This window comes from Ostrinia furnacalis, unplaced genomic scaffold (genome assembly GCF_004193835.3).
Source record: "Ostrinia furnacalis isolate ACB-3 unplaced genomic scaffold, ASM419383v2 OfSCF0155, whole genome shotgun sequence".
Lineage (NCBI taxonomy): Eukaryota > Metazoa > Arthropoda > Insecta > Lepidoptera > Crambidae > Ostrinia > Ostrinia furnacalis.
This window is the reverse complement of record NW_021130394.1, coordinates 405,143-425,697: the sequence shown is the minus strand read 5'-3', so window position 1 is coordinate 425,697 and position 20,555 is coordinate 405,143. Positions and strand designations below refer to the sequence as shown.

Genomic DNA, 20,555 nt, shown 5'->3' with positions numbered 1-20,555 from the left:
ATAAGAAGATGTGAAAGGAGTAGCAGACGTGGTCAGCAGACTTATTGTGCTTCCCCGGCCTGCTAAGTTTCGTTGAGACCAATGTAGTCGTGGTTCACGCCATTCTCACATCATCATGGTACCAAGTAAGACAAGGTAAACGAAAAAGTTTCGGTATACACGCCCACACCAACCAACTACCACAAGCGTCTCTCTGGAACTGCTCTGGGCCCTAACCTGGATACTGCCATTTTCCCCCAATACTACTATAGATCGTTTCATCCACGAAGACGCGCCCCACCAATCTTCCGCTAATGTTTGGAGTGTTATCGGTACTCTCACACTACAATAATGGCGCTCGGATTGCTCGGATCAAACCGCGCGGTTCCTCCGACCAATAATGACGCGCCCCACCAGCGCGTCTTCGTGGATGAAACGATCTATAATAATACTTACGTAACAGAAGTAGCAGGAGTAGTCGGCAGCGGTATGGAAGACGCCGGCGGCGCTGTGTTGATGACGCCGACCGGCTCGGCTACTTTGGCGGCGCTCGGCGACGCGGGCGGCGGGGTCGCCTTGGGACCGGGCGTGGAACCGCCGGCTGCTGGAACAAGAATCGACATTATTACAAGTTATTAAGAGCTAAAATAATATGCATCTTCATTAGGATATTGACTTCTGGTGATGAAATATGAAGGGTACAGGTAAAGAACTAGGAATGTCCTGGGAAAACTTTCATTGCTCAACCCAAGCCCACAGTGAAACATCTAGTTCGTTCGTTCCAGCCGAAAGACGTCTACTGCTGGACAAAGTCCTCCCCGAAAGTTTTCCACAAAGACCGGTCCTGCGCCGCCCGCATCCAGGCACCTCCCGCGACCTTCACCAGGTCGTCTGTCCACCTAGTGGGAGGCCTGCCCACGCTACGTCTTCCGGCTCGTGGTCGCCTCTCTAGAACTTTTACTTGAACTCTACGAGCTATGTGCCCCGCCATTCCGAAACATCTCGTACAATAATTTTATTGGAGATGTCACACTGTCGTCGCAAATGGACGAATTATGAATCGATATGTTTTTATTGATGTGACAATATAGTACGACGCTACTATGTATACTTTAGGGCACAAACAAAGTGCAATCAGAAACAAATACCTATGCTAATAATTACATTGGGGTTCCCTGTTCTTATGAGGTTGCACTATTTTAGCTTGCTTGTTGATGTCGTTGGTGAGCTACTGTGGTGGTCCTATTGAAATGGAATGGGTCTACTAATGTACCTTTGGATGTGGACGGCTGGGGCTCCGGTGGCGGGTGCTGCGGCGAGGGAGCCGGCGTGCTAGCCTTGCTGCTGGAGCCTCCGTCTCCTGCTGAGGACCCACGGCGGGACGGCGAGGGCTTCTTCTTATCAGAGTGCTGCTTCCCACCTGCACCATCGAGTCCTACTTATACATACTCGACTACACCGACCGTAGAGTAACGCATGCATACAAACCACTTTTACCGACACGCAGTCTCATATTGCAAGCAACAGCGTTAACTGACACCTGATGCCTAGTTTTTGTTTTAATAATGAATGTTTGTCGTCTTGCGCAACTTTCTTTAACTATCAACCTTAGGTTGCATGCACACGAGACAAGCCACAGCCACGAGCGGTCTGTCACTTGTATTTCTACGTAAACAACGATGTCTGTGATAGATTAGTACGCATATTCGCTTGGAAAACAGTTTATGGCTGATTTAGTACCCGCTTGCAAACTGCCTAACTTTGTATTGATAAATTAATACTTTAATTTAAACCGGCTTATCCCACACTTAATCGAGACGTGCAATTTATATGAAAGTAAGTTTACAATAGCTCATCTATACATCTTCGCTCGTAAATACTGTGCGCAATAATATTGTTTACACTTCATGAAGACTGGCTGGTATAGATAAGGAACTAATAAAAAGTAGCTAATGTACCTACATTTAAAAACGACTGAACTTGTACCTACTAAATATGAATTTAACATAAGATGCTTGTGCTAGACAAACGCAGTGGGACACAGAGCGAAATGAAGGCACAAACTATTTTCTCGTACGCTTTTCTTAGTACACGTTGCAATTGAAAGCTGTAATTGCTTTTCAGTTCTGGAATTCCCGCTTTGTGTTCTAGTAGTTCTATTTCCTTGGAAAACTTTACAAGGCAGAGCTCTAGCTGTTATGAGTTTTAAAAATGATTTAATAATGAAATGAAGAAGCGCACAAAAACGTATTTGGTAAAAGATAAAAATCCCAACTTGCAAATGACGTGAAGGAGCAATATAAATGAATGTATTTTGTCAGGGGAACGTTTAATTACAGTGCTTCACTGCCTGTTTATTTACTTAACAACTTAAATATGGACGACATTAAAATTTCATAGTACGGTGATTATTAATAGTACGGTGCATTTTTAATGTAACTAAATAGAATTAAGCTAAATAAGCGAATTAATTAATTTATATCTCCCGAAGGTCCCGGTTAAGTGCATTTTATTCAATTTATGAACTTTAATCAGTAATACATAGACAATACTCAAAACTACATTCAATCTCAATCAGAAATTTGAACAATTCCAATCCAACCAACCAAAAACCTCTCCAATATACAGGGTGAATTTTCTGTATAAACCCATGTAATAAAAAACATAGCGTACCAACCCTACTCCCTCAAAAAAAACCCAGGACAACACATAAACAAAACAAAATATACAACACATTTTACTATTACATTGACGCAGCATTATTCATATCGTGCAAAATTAAATCCTATTTATAACCTCACCTTTAATAAAAATGTGATTCAGAAAATAAAGTACTATTTCAAGTATAACAAAATGGTTCTAAAAATACAAAAACCACCACTTGAAGATTAATCGTTTTCCTTCTTGTGTTGATAAAGTTGTTTCTAATTATATCTTACAAAAAACTTGGATGAAAATATTTACTACATTCTTAATCTATCGCGGTTTTCGAAATAAAGTAAGTACTTTACAGTACTTCGCATATAGGCTCAAGCTAGTGTACCAAGCAAGAGTTATAATATTACATTACATTTAAATACGAAATAAGTAACTTTCATAAGAATGAGGACAAACTTTTCTTTCATAGTTGCCCACACGCCTATACTATTGAATGAAGTGGCGAGCGCGTCTCACCATTTTAGAAATAATTAATCCTTTATAAAGATGTTAAATGTCTCAGCCTTCAAAACGTGAATGATAAATAATGATGTAGTAATAAAATAAGCTTGTAGATGAGCGATAACGTTACCTCCTGCTCACGTGGTCTCGTAATGCAAAATATGTTTATGGTAGTTAGGCAAGTTTGTAGAATTTATTTTATTCATCCATTTTGCTCGACAATATCAAATAAATAATAATATTCAAGTGGCGGTAGTTGTAAATATAGGCAACTGCAATAGGAACAACTTCGGAATAAGCATCAATAAAAATATATTCAAGTTCAATAGATGAAGCAACCCGTGATGGGACATCGCTAGGCACAAAAATATGCATAAATATTGATTTACTCGTCCATCATGTTAAAGACTTATCAGGGATGGATTCAAGATTCAAAGAGGTACGTGTAGTCAGTAGGTCATACACTATTCGTGGTGGCATTCGCAAAATTGAAAACTAATCGGGAGCATGATGCCTTGATATTGTAGTGATGTATACCATGATCTGCATGCATATGTTTGAAACAAATGAAACATGCTAAGACATCCACAGTAATAAACATTCGGAACACACTTTTGTCCGAGGATTTCTGTTTGCGGCCTAAAATGGGAGCATCCGCCGGGTCCTGACTCGCCTCTGCAGCGGGTGATGACAAAACAACAATTACATTAATTATCCAAAGACAGTACAACAACAAAACAATAACAGGGACAATTAAAGCTACTTATCATTAATAACATGTTAAATATGTATTGTCAGATACCACTAGTCTCGAGTAGATATGACTGGTAGATAAGTTAAAGTACACGAAGTTAAAGGATCTGAACATGGCCAACTGTGGACCTGGACCATGAGAGACTTGAACTGTTGATGAATTGAGTAAAGTATAGCATAAATAGGTATAGACAATAACTACAATTTAGAAGTATCGCCACTGTCGGGTGTATAAGATCAGTGGCGAGCTTGATTTTCATTTGGAGGTAGACAGTAAGTAGGTAAAAAGATTCGTTTATTACTTATGACTATTATTATTATTATGACTTACCCAAAGACTGGCTAGTGACGGTGGCAGTCTTGGTGGTGCTGGGATTGCTCTTCCCAGCAGCAGCGCTGGACTTGCGACCCGGCTGAAAGAACAAGTACTTCTTACTAGCCTATACGTACGCGGGGTTCGTCACCTTAAACGCCAAACATTCATAAGCTGATATGCAATCAGTACTGTACAAAAACACTCGCAACAAATTTAGTCTGATCAATAATCAAATTTACCAGACGCCTAACATGGCTACAATAAATAAAAATGCACAATTGAGTTAACCTTTTTCGTTCTCATTATCACGAAATGTACGTCTTTACTTGACACAAACGGAAAGGGAAAGAAAGGAAAGATACTGAACAAATGAAGTCTGTTCCGACGTACCCCTTTGGATTTGGTGGCCTGCGTGGGAGTGCCGCTGCCCCCTGGCACGGAGGAGGCGTCGTCCTCTTTCTCGCCACTGGAATCGCTCGACTGGCTGTCGTGTGAGACCGGCTTGTAAGGCGGTATGGTCTTCACGTTCCCGCCTTTTTTCTGCGCAATCAACACTCACTGTGTACCAACCGACAAATCGACTCGACTTCGAGCTTCGGGTTCATATGGCGGTAACGCTATGGGTAACAGGATACTTTAATATAAAATTTGATAAAGCTCGTGGGCGCGACTCAGTCGCAAACTGCTTCTGTGAATCTACTTGCGTGCAAGTCAATCGTCTTCAATTTCGCATGACACTACATAAAATTTTGTATAACTTTTATCCCAGTACACATTAAAGCAGACATTTGAAAGTTTTTAGAATTTGAGAGACTGCAATAAAAGTTAACAGCTTCAAGTAAACCGATTAACTTGCACCTAAGTGTAATTTATGTACACGCGCATATGGCGGCGTGCGAGTTATAAACTTTAGAAGACAGGCTCTTCCGACCAACAATTTCGCGGTTAGGCTTGTGGTTTGAACTCATCGGTTGCTGGGTATTGGCAATTGACTATAAAGTATTATTAGTAGAAAGCAAAACCAAAATGCGAAAACTCAGCAAAGTAAAATAAATGCACACAAATAAAATCCACACAAATTGTTAGTCGTGACGAGCTCAAACAAGCAAAATTTTGAAAATGTTTTCGAATGACATAGCTATATCAGTAATTTGTACTCGTACAAACTATCAGGAATCATTGGTTTTATTTTGGGGCAAAATGTAAAACATAAGCGGTACAGAATTTTCGCTTTCATTCCCTTAACATTATTCCACGCAGTATACCGCGGTGCATTGTATTTATTTCATAAAACTACATAATATGTTTGTATAGTTTCGGCGCCAGCTGTAGGTAATGTAACACGTGTTGTAGAACTGACCGCATCCTTATGTTAAAAGTGTTTCACATTGCGTTCCAGTGAAGATGACGCTTAAAACGAAAGTTATCAAGCAATCAGCAACAATAGTTATTATCATAGCGTTAAGTCGCATCTGAAGTCAAGTCGCTCGGCAAGCGAAAAGTCGTGGGTTCGATTCCCGCTTTAGGCAGTTCGATTTTTTCAAGTTATTTATAATCAGGAACAATGTTAATTAAAATTAATGTACCAAAACGCAAAGTCTAAGTAAAATTTAGTCGCGGGGATAGTAATTAAAAGTTGTTTACGAAATGAATCTCGGGTAACAGATACACCAATGTCAGTGGGTTAAACAACAGCGGCATTTGCGATAATTTGAAACACACGCGTACATGACGGATCTTCCACAAAAAACATCATTTAAAAAAGCAATTAGAAAGATCTCGGATAAGAACTGTGCTGTTTGTACCTACTGTTTAGTTCTGGCAAATATTTTGTATGCACGTTCTATTTATTGTTTTAGGAACGCCTAGTAGTCAGCATCAAATAGTTCGTGACCCCCAAAGTTGACAAAAAGTTCCCAACACGTCTTCGTCACAATAGAGATGATGACTGACTGGGTAATGAAATCGAAATTATGGACACATATTTTTATTTTATTTTTCATAATCGAATAATTACAGTATTATATTGAGTTGAAATGCCGCGTGACGTCACTTTTGAGTAAAAATCTACTCAAGTGTGACGTAACGCGCCATTTCAACTCGATGTAGCACGGTTATTATTTAATTATGAAAGAAAATAAAAAATATGAGTCTAATATTTTCTAATTATCTGTCTGACGGACAAATAATTGAAATTTTGACATCTAGCCTATTGTAAGTTTTGTAAACTTTTTTTTCTACCATGGGTGTCACGAAACATTTGACCCTTGATTGTACTTACTGCAGAATTGTTTTATGGCACGATCTATAGTACACTTCAGCCCTACCCAACTGTTAGCCGACTAAGGCCCGATTCTACCAAACTTTTATCTTAGAATAACTCCTGGTATACGGACACATTGACAGTTTCAGTATGGGAAATGTCAAAACTGACGATTTATTCTGAGATTAATATTTACTCCTGTTTGGTCGAATCCACCTAAAAGTCTGTAGTCCGCGGGATATAAAACTGAAGACTAATTTAGGTCGAAATGGTTTGTTGTGAGGCCTCAAAAATGAGTCCAGCCATTTTCAAAGCCTTTAATAATTAAAAGACTGATTTTCTTGCAACACTGATAAATATAGCAGCAAAGCAAAGTTTTTATCGAAACAAAGAGACGACCTGAAAACGGCGCAGGGAGAAAATAGACTTGGAAAACAATAAACCGTCCTCTGAAATACCTAGAAACATCTACCAGCACTACGGGAGATCGTTAGCCCGGGATTTTCAATGGACAATATTTAAAACGAACGATCGGTTCAGATGATTTCAGTACGAAATAACGTATTATAAGTATTAAATCTAACCATCTATGAGTTTTCGCATGATACATAGCAGATTGTAGCATTACTATAATTTATTTATTGCAGTTTTATTTTTACAAATCATACCTTTAGAGATTTTAGAGATAACTGTTATAAACATGTTTAGAAATAGTTGTAAATACCTTCTATACTACTATAATTTACTATAAACTAATATTTTATTGCCTACGGCTCGAAACTATTCTGAAACTAATTTTAAGACTCGATTTGAACTCCAGCATCAAATTCTAGTTAAGTTGAAAAGTTAACTCTAATCTAAGGCCAGAATCTGTTCTTGAGTGTAGATTCATACTCGAGCGTAATCTTAGCCTAAGTATGTCATACCTAAATTAAGGCGATTAGTGTCCTCAATCCGCGCTAAATGGGCATTTTGTAAAGCCTACTCCTCTTTTACTGCTGGACAGAAATAGTTGAAAAAAATGTATGTTATACAACAGTTCAAGGACTACATTTGTGACGTTTGAATTTTCGCTACGTGTCTTTGTTTTGGATTAAAAAAATAAATACGGGACATCGATTTTTTACTTAAATTCCCTACTCCTCCAAAACGGCTATGTTAATTTAAAAGATTTTTGCACGAATAGATTGGGAATTCTTTAATCTTTAAATGACACGTTGCGTTTTTCAATCGAACATTACTTTCATTCATAAATTTTACTTTTGATAAATTCCGAACGTTTTGCTGTTGAGGGGGCCTTCGCGGGGTGCGGGCGGCAGTCGGCCGCTGGCCTTCAGACGGGGAGGTTGTGTCACTCGCTACAAACTGACATTAGCGATCAAAATGAAACGGTGAAGATGTCAGACTGGCCGACTCGGGATCCAAGGAACACTGGTTTGAACCCCGCCGCCGCTGAACTATTGTGGGGAAACCACTCGTCACACAAACATAATTAAGCTAAGCGCAACGCTCTCCATGGCATTGATGTTGAGATCAGGTCAACCTGATCTTCTGGCTGTTCCGCAACCACAATTACTTGGTCGACAAGCTGCATGAGCTCAACCCTTGCTGGGGCGACGACAAGCTTTACCAGGTCGCCAGGGACGTGAACATTGCTGCGTAGGTACCAGCACATCGTGTATCACGAGCTGATGCGCGCTGTGATCGGTGAGTGGTTGTTGTTTATGGAATATGTTTCTTCCATCAGTAATAATCCCGTCCAGTAATAATAATTATGTCAGTTACCTTGAAAGAGTAACTTACTAGGAGCCCTGGGCACTTAAGGATCAAGGGGGGTCTTATCATCTGGAAAAAGGTCTTTTGAGCAGACGGGGGCCCCTTCCGTCGTGGGGCCCTGGGCACGTGCCCAAAGTGCCCAGTGGGAAAGAGGAGCCTGTGTAAACATATTTGTAGGCAAAACAATTTGCTACAAATTATGACATAGCGAATTTTTTGTAAGACGCTTAAAAAAGTGTTTTCACCCCTTTTTTCAAGAAGGCGGTTGGGGGACAAGAGTGGCGGGCGACCCCAAAAACTTGAGGTTAAGCTTCTATTGACCACATTGACCCACACATGTCCCAAAAATAATATTGCGTTCTCTAATAAATGCAATACTCGGAAAATTGCCGGAAAATGATGGGAGTTTTATTTTGCTTTTTTTATGTATTACAGTGTTTAATTCTCACAATTTCATTCACGCAAGTGACTTGTGAGAGACGATTTTCAGCATTAAAGCGCATTAAAACGAGACTTCGTTCTCTACTGGGGCAAGAACTGTTAGATACGTTAATTATACAGTGTGAGTCACGATAAAGTGTACATAATATGAAATAAGGTGAAACTAGACCTATTTTTATCGACAAAAAAGAGGTCAAAATTTTTTTGAGATTTTTATTAAATTTTTTATACTTATTGTAAAGAAAACGTAATAACTTTTAAACTTAGAGGTATATCCTGATAAAATAAAAACAGTAATAGCGCTAAATAACAGACGATACGAAAAAAATACTAAGAAAATGCCAACAAATAATAAAAAATGATACTTTTTGAAAAAAATCTGCTTATAAATTCGTGTTTTTTTGGTTTTCTCCAAAAAATGCCCCTATAATAGGTGGTTTTTATTGCTTTGTATTATTCTCTATCGTATTACCTTTGTAAAACCAAAAATCGCATGTCTCTATCGACTCTATCCCTATCACAACATTTTCTATGATAGTTTGAACAAAGGCCTACCACAACATTATTCTACGCTACAGGTAGGGACAATTTTAATTTTAACTAAAATGCTTATTTTACTTCGAAATCTTTTGTTTTTATTTGAAATCTAACTTGTCTTTATCAAAATTACAAATCTAGAGCCATTTTCAGTTTCGTTGTTAACGAAGCGTTGAATGGCGCGCCCGGAGAGGCTTAGTTCAAACGATCATAGCAAATGTTGTGATAGGGATAGAGACATGAGATTTTTGGTTTTACGAAGGTAATACGATAGAGAATAATACAAAGTAATAAAAACCACCGGTTATAGGGGCATTTTTTGGAGAAATTTATCAAATAACCAAGAAAACACGAATTTAAAAGCAGATTTTTTTTAAAGTATCATTTTTAATTATTTGTTGGCATTTTCTGAGTATTTTATGTATTTTTTTTTAGTATCGTCTGTTATTTAGCATTATTACTGTTTTTACAGGATATACCTCTTAGTTTAAAAGTTATTACGTTTTCTTTACAACAAGTAATTGGAAGAAAAAAAAATCTATAAAAAATGAAAAAAAAATCTCAAAAAATTTTTGACCTGTTTTTTGTCGATAAAAATAGATCTAGTTTCACCTAATTTCATATGTGCACTTTATCGTAACTCACACTGTATTAAATACAGAATCGGATCTAATCAAGGATTACGAAAACAGCAGCTTTAACGATCGAGTCATTAACTGCTTAGCTGAAAGTTCTCCTGTTTTGATAAAAATGTTGATTGGCTAGCTTTATATTATTATTTGTTATTAGTAAATACCTACTTATTATTTTACTTTATTTTAGTATTGTTATAAATTTTTTACAGTTTATTTATCTCAATTTGTGTATCTCAGTATTTTTCGATAGTATCCCATCACCATGATCTAGTCTCGGGCCTCGGGATTGCGATCAGCCACCCGGGCCCTTCCGGCCCAGTCCGACCCTGGGCATTGCCGCGCTTCGCATCGACGTGGTCTATAAACTAAACATAGCTATTGATATGAATACGGCACAATAACACAAAGCGATGCATTTTAATGTTTCCTCTAAAATGTTCGATGCTCGTTCTTAATTGAAAAACAAGCTTTTGCCCGAGGCTTCACTTGCTTGAATTTTGGTTCGGAACTAACTACAAGTGATAGGAGTCTCAAATTCTGCATGGTAGTTCCTTTTAGAACATAGGTGCTCACTAAGACGGGATTTTGCAAAATTCAACCCCTAAGGGGGTAAAACGGGATCCACGCGTACGAAGTCGCGGGCGGCCACTAGTAAAAATAGTGAAAATGGTAATTATTGTGGCAGCAATTGAGTTTAATGGTTCGGGCTCCTAATTACAAAGCCACAAGTTGTACTTATTCATACATACAACATAACATAAACTGCAACACACTGTTATAACATTTTGCATTATACGAATAGGTCTATCCAAACTAGATCGTTTTGTGGTGTCTTGGGACTGCGAAGCATGATCTTACCCCTAGTCCAGGGGTGGCAAGACTTTATGATTCAACGTGCCATTTAAGACAAAATAAGACGCCATAGACGTGCCGTCACATACTAAATTTTATATCAAATGAAAACACTTATTTGTTATGTAAAAAAAACTTTTCTAATATTTTATTCCATAGTGAGCTTTGTGATCAGTTGCGTGCTTAAAATATTGTGTCGCGTGCCATTGGTTCGTCATCCCTGGCCTAGACGTAGCATTGTAACAGATACAATTTCGTGATCAGTTCACGTAGCGTAGGTACAAAAGACGTGAGGGTCCATCTATTACAAGTGCAACCTTGTCTATTAGGGCTGAATGAATGAAATGGACCGGTTTCTACAGACAGATATTATCAGTGCTAATATCAACTTAAATACTCAACAATAACAACACTTTTAATAAAACAGATAAAAAAACAAAATGCTACAGTTGTTTTCGATTCGGCGGACTGTGGTTACGGTCAGGGATTATAATTATACACTCACGAATCACTTTACCTCTTTAGATAAGAGTGCAAGTACATCATTATCATCTCACCGTAGCGTAGCACAAGCTCATTTTGGTGTGATTGCAGGAGTTACAAAGATTTAATCAATTATTAAAATGCAATTCCAGGAAAAACTGTTAGCTATGATAAAACCATGTTACTGACGATGTAGGTATTTAGTTAGTACCTACTAGCTTTTGCCCGTAGCTTCGTCTGCGTGAAAATCTGTCATAGTAAGACTTAACAATAGCGCGCGTCCCTTATCAAAAATCGTCCCAATAAACTTATCATTTACTTTTCTCCTTGACAAATATTTACGTAAATCTTTTCTCATAATCACTCTATTTAATTGCGAAAACCGCATGAAAATCCATTCAGTTTTTAAGTTTATCGCGAACAGACAGACGCGGCACAGTAGTAGTAAGTATAAGTAGTGTTATGTTTGTACAAGAGAACTAAAAACATTTATCGGCATAGGTATCGAAACTTTTGCGTCGAGCGAGATACCTACATATTTAAATTTTTTCGATAATTGAAATAAATATTTAAATAGGGACCTTTTTATACAGCCTATGATTAATTTCATGAAATTCATCCATTATCTGCTTATGTGAATGTCACCATAGCGAACGAATATGATTAGATTTATTTTTATTAGAATAGAACAAAATAATAATTAATGAAAATAATAAAAATATAGTCATTCATTGCGCCCGAGTTCTTGTTTTCATCAAAATAGTTAGCTGAAAACACACGATAGGTAACACGAAATAATATGAGTTCTTAATCACCTTCCTATATTACCTAAAGAAAATTATTAAACAACACTGAATTAATAATCTTAAACACAATTTAAAAATTAAAGTTTTCTTCTACTTACCAGTTTACTGTAGTGGTGTTGACAGTATCCGCAGTATTTTACGTTGTCCAGGTAGTTACCGGCTTCCTCGCAAAGCAGTCCCAGGCTTTGGGCACAGGTCACGTGAAACTGTTGTTTGCACCCTACACAAAAATAAACAAATAATCTGTAGGTAAGTATTATGAAAACTATGGTTTAGACAACAAGCATTAAATGTATGATTAAAGGGTCCAGACAAATGAATAAAGAAATAAATGTATTTTTTGACAAACAGAAGAAGGTAACATAACCTGGGAATTTTTTCAAGTTATTGACTAACCTGATTTGTTGCACTGCATGCAAGCCCCAGCTGTCGAACGATGAGTCTTGCCCTGGTCGTGGCAGATGTAACAAGTCTGAAACAGAAACACATTACATTTATTTTGATATACCTAACTTAATACGATGCTCACAACTCACGTGTCACCCTTGTTACCTTGTTGTATCTCTCCGGGGGGATTAGCCTCAGAACGATTGGTTCCATAGAGGTGACATTGCCGAACCTCACTTCTGGGATGTACAGGGCGCAGACTACGTGGGCCCAGCCCCCTGTGTCGGTCCGTTTAAGAGCTCCCGACTTCGACGGGCATAGCTCGCATTTCTACAAAATAAACCCAGTTCAAAAATTCGCCAAAAACATAATATAAACAAAACTGTAGGCCACCAACGCTAAAAATGTTAATTATAACGAAATTTCCACCTGGTAATCCTGTTTTTTGTAGCTCGGATACTTCAAGACGGTTTTACGTGCCATGATCAAGGGTAAACTGAAGCCTAGATATGAATGGCTAACGGAACATGGCTGCCGTATTTTTAACAGCAATGGTAGTAGATCTACCCTCTTTATAAATACTTTTTTATTACTACACTCGAAATTATTCTCGACACACATCACTTTAAGTTTAAATGATTTATGGTTACGTTATAATTAACAATTTGAATATTATGCCTGATTCACTTACCACTTTGCCTTTAATGTCAGGGCATTCACATTTTCGGCAGAACCACGGTCCAGTTGGTACAGTCACAATACCATAACATGCTGCAAAAAAGAATAACCTGTAGTATCTTAATATCTAGAGTCAGTACTTACAGCTGTAGCCAACTTCATGCAGCGGCTTATGCTGTCGGCAGTTGCAGTTCGGTACGAAAGGCACTTTTAGGATGAGTTGCACCACCTTACTATAACTGTACCTATAACCATAACCGGTGTTATTGTATGGAGTTTGACGCGACTTTTGATAGCAAACGCTATAGTTAAACTAAGAGGGTGCAGCCCAGCCTAAAGACAAAATAATTATGAATGTACAAACCTTGGTGGACTGCAACGGTGCACCCATTCCCGTCGCAGTATACCAGCGGGTTGTCTGGCCACCCTCGCTCGTCCGAGCACACGCAGCATCCTCCTACCATCTCCTTCATATTGGACACCGCATTATTGATTCAAACCCTGCAAACAACTCGCACCCCTCAGACGCAGTGAACGAACAACAAAATCGAGCAGCAATAATGACTGATGAATGATGAAATGCTACTTCAAGCCGTTAAATGAGCTCAGGATAACATTATTCTATCAATTCACATCCCACTACCATGAGGAATTTATTAAAGGTTTTGCTTCAATATTTTTCTTTTACTGCTTCTAAACACGTAATGGAGCAGCCAAAAGCCATGAATGATGGTGACGTTGAAAATCCAAAACTTATATTAAATGATGATGAGTTTCCTAGGCATTCATGTAATATCACCAATGAATGGATCACTTTAAACTGTACAATGCTCTTAACTGATATTATAATACATTAAACATTATTATATTTTAAAGTACACAAGAACATATTATTATATACATAATATTACGTATGTAATGTTGTTGTTCAGTGTAATAATAATTCTGCCTTAATTCTCAATTCACTGCAAATATTATTTAAGGTAACTCATCATTTTCTTTTTCTTAATCTGTAGCTTAAAATAAAATAAAGGCAATCCTACGAGAGATTGTGTTCTAAGTATACATAGGGACAGAGAACGGAATGTGACTGTTTTATATTACGTAGTTTTAGTACTATTCCTAAAAAAATAAACACTGCATAGCCATAGCTTAGCAAAGCTTGCCGTTTATTATTAACAAGAGTGACTATCACATAATAACCCTTTAAGATTGTTACAATTTAAGCGATGACTACTTTGTACAGGGTATAAGCTCACTTGACCCTTATGTGTATCATCTTCAATGCAAAAGTTCATTGTATGTCACCCCTTCAATCGAGTCTCATCTACGGAGGCCATTTTGTAGTACATACATTGTACTTGAAGCTTTCATGTCACATAAAATGATGTATTTTTAATTGAATAGGAAATGAAGACACTCAAAATACATGAGTATTGTAATGTTATTGGCCTTTTCGAATGAAAATTCTACTAGTTGAGTGATGACAGATATTTAAGATTATTGCAAATCTCACTTAAATGCAAGGGAATTAGTACCTACATTTTTTATCAGTTAAAATATAACAGTCAAGTAAACAGGTGGTAAAACCAATTTTATTTTTCAAGGCCTTTTTTCTTTCAAGTCTATCGTTGAGGCTAGGACCATTTTGTCACACTTTGTTCTTTACTAGTACTACTTTTTCTGCCTATAATTGAAGTAGAACATAAGACAACACATTGGCCGCTCAATGTTTAAATAGTCTCATTTTAACAATGAAATAATATTTTGAATACTATATGAGTGAAATTGGTATTGTTTAAGATGTTGTTAATATTGATATAATGTTATCTTCAACAAAGAATACAATACAAATGATAAGTCAAACTAAAATAATAAATTGTATTAATAGATAGTACTATAAACTTCGAGTTGTCCTTCCCTCAATAGAAAACTAATTGTAGTATAGTCTTATCCCAAGTAAACATTTTTAATATTTAATTAGCAATTTTCATAATGATATTGTATGATAGTTATTGATAATGATAATAGTGATATAGAATAATGATAGAGAATAATGGGTCTCATCTATACATATTAATTATATTATTATATTTTTTTATCTATAGGCATAGTAAGAATAATAGTCTAATAATAGAGGATGAACTGTTTTTTCAGGACTAATTAACTGGCTTGGTTTTTGAATGTAGGACCTACATGCATGCTAGCAAAATGTTGCTTACATAGTTAGCATTGGCCATTTTATATTGATGTACAAAACGATTTTAAAGATGGACCATGACATTAGATACTTCTGTAAGTACAATCTCAAATAAATATATATTTTTATGCATTAAATAATTGAATAATGTGAATAAATTTTATACAAATACATACAGTTTAAAAGCATTCCAGTCCAGAGCATATACAATTTAAAGTTCAGATGGGCATAATGCTGTGAACACAATGATAATGAAAGTACAGCTGCCATCTATCTCTAGTATATTTACCAAAAGAAAAAATATCCGTTCATCGTTGGGGAATAATGTATCACGGTAACAACTCATTCATTCATCTTTATTTTTGATTATTGACAAGCTTATCACCTCACCTGCGCCTACCAATAACGACAAAAATGAAGTCAAAACGACACAATCTAAACTCATGTGATTATGTTAAATTAAAATTGGAACCGTCGGACGTGATACAAAACTGTAACCGTTTACTATTCACAAATAAAATTAAACTGTGAGACCCCCCAAGCTACTAGAGAAGAAATACCCGGCTGCCATTAGACACTCTCACAAGCCATGATGAAGTAAAACTGGAAACTGGGAGCATTTTGTTTTGTTGACGCTTTTGTAAGAAAATTATTTACAGAGCTTGTTGCTTGTATTGATCTGCGCGATGACATTGTTGCGCATCGCGGTGTTTGCAGAGATGTGAAAGGCTGATGGATGGCAACATTCTGTGTGTACGCAATGATACATTTTTATTTTTTGTCTTAAAAAATATTTCTTTAGGCGATGAAAATTACAATTTCAATTTATTTAGAAATCTGTAAAAGTAATTATAAATAAATATTAACTAAACTTTTTATCAAAAAAGTAACGAACAGTCTTTGTAAATAATAAAAAATAATCAATATTGTCATTAATGTTGCCACCAAAAAAAATCTTAAAGATCAAAGATACAATAAAACAAAGAAGAAGCACTATGTAAGGCTTGTTCGCACTAGTCTAGTAATTTAGTCGAGTAGTTGCACGTGTCAGAACACCAAAAATTTAGGCGAGTAATAAATAGTAATAACCCTTTCCCCTCCATACTCCCACCACGCGTACCTGCTCATTCGCTCATCGACTAAACGAGTCCGACGAATCGGGCAGCTTATTGAAAACCCCTAACTAGGACTTGTAAACCGTAATGTGCCGTAATCGACCAAAGTGCGGACGGGTTTTTTGTCAGCAGCTAGTAATTTAGTTCTTTTTAGTTACTGAAGGCGAGATAAATACTCTACTAAATTACTCGACTAGTGCGAACAAGGCTTTACAGCGCTCATTCGTTGTAGTTCAACCCTCTAGATGGCGCTAGTATAGCTGGTTCTGGCTATTTTGTAACGAATTTACCTAAAACTGTGCCATCTCAGTTTTATAGATAGATTAAGGTCAATCATCAATGATATTATATAAAAACAAAAGTTTTATATAATATCATTGATTAAGGTAGATAGATTTATTTAATTTATGTTACAGTTAAAATCCGTTTTCAGTGAAAAATGGTTTTCCCTAGTTAAAACTAGTTTTCACTGAATACTTTTGGGAAAACGCGTTGTTTGAAAATGATTCTTTCAACAATACCTCAGTTACACTACTAATACTACTCGCGTTTGCGGACATTAATCGAAGTAAATAGTGTGAGCACAGGTTTACTAACGTATAGTCAAAAAACTTTTCCCAAAGTATCACATACGTTATAGCCTGACCAGGAACATAAAAACCCTGGCACAGAGGCGCTTCAATTGCATTTGATAGTGCAACACTGAGTACAGTCGTACATGTGTTAAATTAATAGGCTAAATTTATGTATCAGGATTCAGGATTACGGGCTAATTTGATATTTTCATAAATTAACGAAAAATATTATTAAAGATAACCTGGTTTAAATAAATTAAATGAAACCATCAATCGAGCTAGTAGGATTTATTTTATTATTCATCAATAATCAAATTCAGAACATGAATATTCAACTGCAATGTCTGCTCATGAACGCTTCAAACTCGGTACTTCTTTCCCAATTCCATAAAATTCAAAACTTAGAAAGTGACAAAAAACTTTAAAATAGGTAGTTGAAACAGACTACAGCTAATTTTCATAGTGGACTGTACCATACGATAAACATGTCAGTCAATTTGACAACCTTTGTCGGAAACATTATTCAATGAAAATATTGTCCGAACCCTTAGTATTTCTCTTCGACAAATACATTAACACATCGTGAACCACTTTTCTTTCACGACTATAAAAATATTTTAGCAATTTAATTCACGAAATCAATTGCACACATTTAAAATAAAGTTTGTTTACACTTTGACAACAATAGACTGACATGCATGGTGACATGTGAATGAAGTTTTCAGTTACTGTTGCCATTAAAAGAAATTAGTACCATTAGTTTTCCGCAACATGGCGAGGGTTTTTATGTTCCTGGTCAGGCTATACACAAAGGACAATGGGCAAAATGGTACCCGGCTCCAATAGATATGTGTCTAGTATCGTTTGAAAGGTCTTGCCAAGATGAACAACTTTTACTATGACCACCAGCCACAGATTTATTTATTTATTTAAAGACTTTATTGCACACACAACAATGTTCTGTACAAAAAGGCGAGCTTAATGCCATACGTCATTCTCTACCAGCTGATCATATACAGATCTGGTTGTGTACGAAGATATACATACTTTTTTGCAGAATCGGCTCCAATAGTTATGTTTGTAGTGTTATTTGAAAGGTCTTATCAAGACGAACAACATTTACTATGGCCACCAGCCTCAGATCTGGTTGCGTTAGAAGATAAAGATACTTTTTGTGTAACCTAAGTATCATACAGTATGGAAGGCAGACGCGCTCGGGGCAGGGCACCGACGAGATGGTCGGACGCGGTGAGGAAGACGGTGGGCGGGAGTTTGCATCGTGCGGTCCACACAGCTTATGACCGCAGTCTGTGGAGGAACACTATCTGTGGTCGCGATCCTCATCAGTGAGGGACCGAGGAAGAAGAAGAAGAAGTATCATACGTGTCCATCGTATGGTACTTAGGTTATGCGAGGCAGGAAGGGTTTACTGCTCCAGCATCCTTCCTTAACTCTATAATTATTGATGGGGATAATTGTGAAATAAATATTTTTATTTAAAGAAGTACTACCCCCTTATTAATAAAAAGTTACACCTAGGAAGAACCTTGGATTAAAATGACATTTCCATACCAAATGACAATTTAAGCTAAAGTTCAACTAGGGTGTAACTTTTATTAATAAAGGGGTTAAAGTTTGATTACTTCTTAAGGGTTTTATTATGAGTTACTAAAGCGAATAAACCCACAAGACCCAATAAGTCCACCTACAAGATGGACCGACGACCTCATAAAGGTAGCGGGAAGGCGCTGGATGCAGGCTGCCACCAACCGGCCATTGTGGAAATCATTGGGGGAGGCCTATTTTCAACTGGACGTCCTATGGCTAAAATGATCATAATGATGATGATGAAAGCGAATAAAGGGCTAATAGCTTGGGTAGTTCATCGTAGGTATAATCCTTTCCTTTTCAATGCTTCTTTTAGCTATATTAATAGATTGTAGTCATAATACATAATACATGGATGATTGTGTCATACTTTCATTATAATACTTAGTGGAATTACTGCTTTCAAAACGTGAATTAGAACTGGCCCCATAGCAGACATTATCCTACATCTAAAGGCCTTTTAAAATATATATTGGTTATAGCTATTGGAGCGGGTACCACTTTCCATACATTTGTGCCCATCATCCTTTTCATTTCCCAAAACAACGTATCGCAATTTATCAGTTAGCACACTTTTTTCCAATATTTTTTTCAAGTTTGGTCAAATTTCTTTTCCCAAATAACAAATTGCAAGTGTTTAATTTCCCTACTTTTGGCACTCGGCTTTAACTGTAACATCTTTAAGTACTCAGACTAAGATTACCTTTAACCATACTTATAGAGAAAAGATTAATTTGTATTGGGATATTATTAATCGCACATCAAATAACTTATCGTTCATCAATTTAATCGTATTATTATTTTCATCAATTTAAATAACTTTTACATCAAATAAATTATTTCATTGCAAACAAACAAATTGTTTAACAAAACTACTTAGTACCTACTAGAAATAATACGAATATGTTACACATCAAAAGTGTACTATATTTTTTTCTAAAACGCGCAACTAAAAAGTTGATGTGCAAAAATATTATTTTCTCAACCAATATACTAATTGCACAGCAAATTTACCCGAACGTACATCAGTAATACTCATACTCATATCAATATAACTATTCTTGCAACATGTTTTATAATGTGCATTTTAAAAGTTGCTCAACAATAATGTCTCAAAATTTCAGAGAACTTGTGAGGCAAATTTAATAAAATTAAATCAAAATAATGTTCTTTGTATGGCATTATTTCTTAAAGTTGAACTGAAAATCTATTTTGCGTCTTTTCTAACACTTTATGCCGCCGTTCAATAATGCAGTCCTGACGATCCACCGACATGAGTCGGCGGCTTTTCGCCGACAAACAAAAACGGTGACATGATTCGTTTGAAATAAGACCGCCGACACCAAGTCGCCGGACTTGGTGTATTGTGTACACAAGTGAAATGGATTTAAAAAAATGCAGGATGAATGTTAAATGTACCTAACTGTCCCCTTTTTTTTTAAATAAAGTAATTTATGCAAGCATTTATAGGGCTTGCGATTCGACTCAAGTATGTCACATCGCCTGCAGAAGCCAAAAATATACTTAGCTAAATGGCCAAAAACGCAAGCTGGGCTTTCAATTATTATGACAAATAAAATGATTTTCATTTAGATAAACTGCAGTGCATGATATAAAAATTGGGAGAATTTTTTAAATAAATGATTTATTTATTTATTTATTTATTTATTTATTTTATTCATGAATAGAACGGTAGTACCAATTACACTATTCAAACAAGACGTAACAAAGCTCAGAATAACATTTAAGTAATTAAAAACAATTTAACTTAACTTAATTTAGGAAAAGTACATAAATCAGATGCGATTATTTTCACAGTAACCCAAACATTCTGCTAGTAACGTACTCCACCCCTCTGCAAATACGTCACATTTTGGGTTTTGGTCCAGGAAACGATTGAGAGCACTTAATGTACGTGGTATAAGTGCAGTGCCGGATTAGCCACGTAGCAAGAGTAGCAAATGCTACGGGCCCCGCGAATTTGGGGGCCCC

The 20,555-nt window shown here is 36.6% G+C and overlaps 1 protein-coding gene across 17 annotated transcripts in view; it reads right to left on the bottom strand.

The window, feature by feature from the left end:
* LOC114352957 (coiled coil domain containing protein Alhambra) overlaps positions 1 to 15,923 on the bottom strand; it is a 39,167-nt gene extending 23,244 nt beyond the window's left edge. For 3 of the 17 annotated variants that reach the window (XM_028304736.1, XM_028304758.1, XM_028304794.1), the window contains exons 1-11: positions 15,656 to 15,921; positions 13,430 to 13,566; positions 13,079 to 13,158; positions 12,553 to 12,717; positions 12,397 to 12,472; positions 12,099 to 12,220; positions 4,598 to 4,747; positions 4,223 to 4,304; positions 3,751 to 3,813; positions 1,253 to 1,399; positions 436 to 583 (exon numbers count right to left, since the gene is read on the bottom strand). In XM_028304736.1, the coding sequence (XP_028160537.1) occupies positions 436 to 583; positions 1,253 to 1,399; positions 3,751 to 3,813; positions 4,223 to 4,304; positions 4,598 to 4,747; positions 12,099 to 12,220; positions 12,397 to 12,472; positions 12,553 to 12,717; positions 13,079 to 13,158; positions 13,430 to 13,538 (1,142 nt within the window). In that variant the 5' untranslated portion in view covers positions 13,539 to 13,566; positions 15,656 to 15,921. Of the gene's footprint in view, positions 1 to 435; positions 584 to 1,252; positions 1,400 to 3,750; positions 3,814 to 4,222; positions 4,305 to 4,597; positions 4,748 to 12,098; positions 12,221 to 12,396; positions 12,473 to 12,552; positions 12,718 to 12,816; positions 12,916 to 13,078; positions 13,159 to 13,429; positions 13,567 to 15,554 lie in introns of those variants that run through there. The other 14 variants (XM_028304787.1, XM_028304836.1, XM_028304851.1 and 11 more) reach the window with 9 other exon arrangements.
* Positions 15,924 to 20,555: the final 4,632 nt, after the last annotated feature.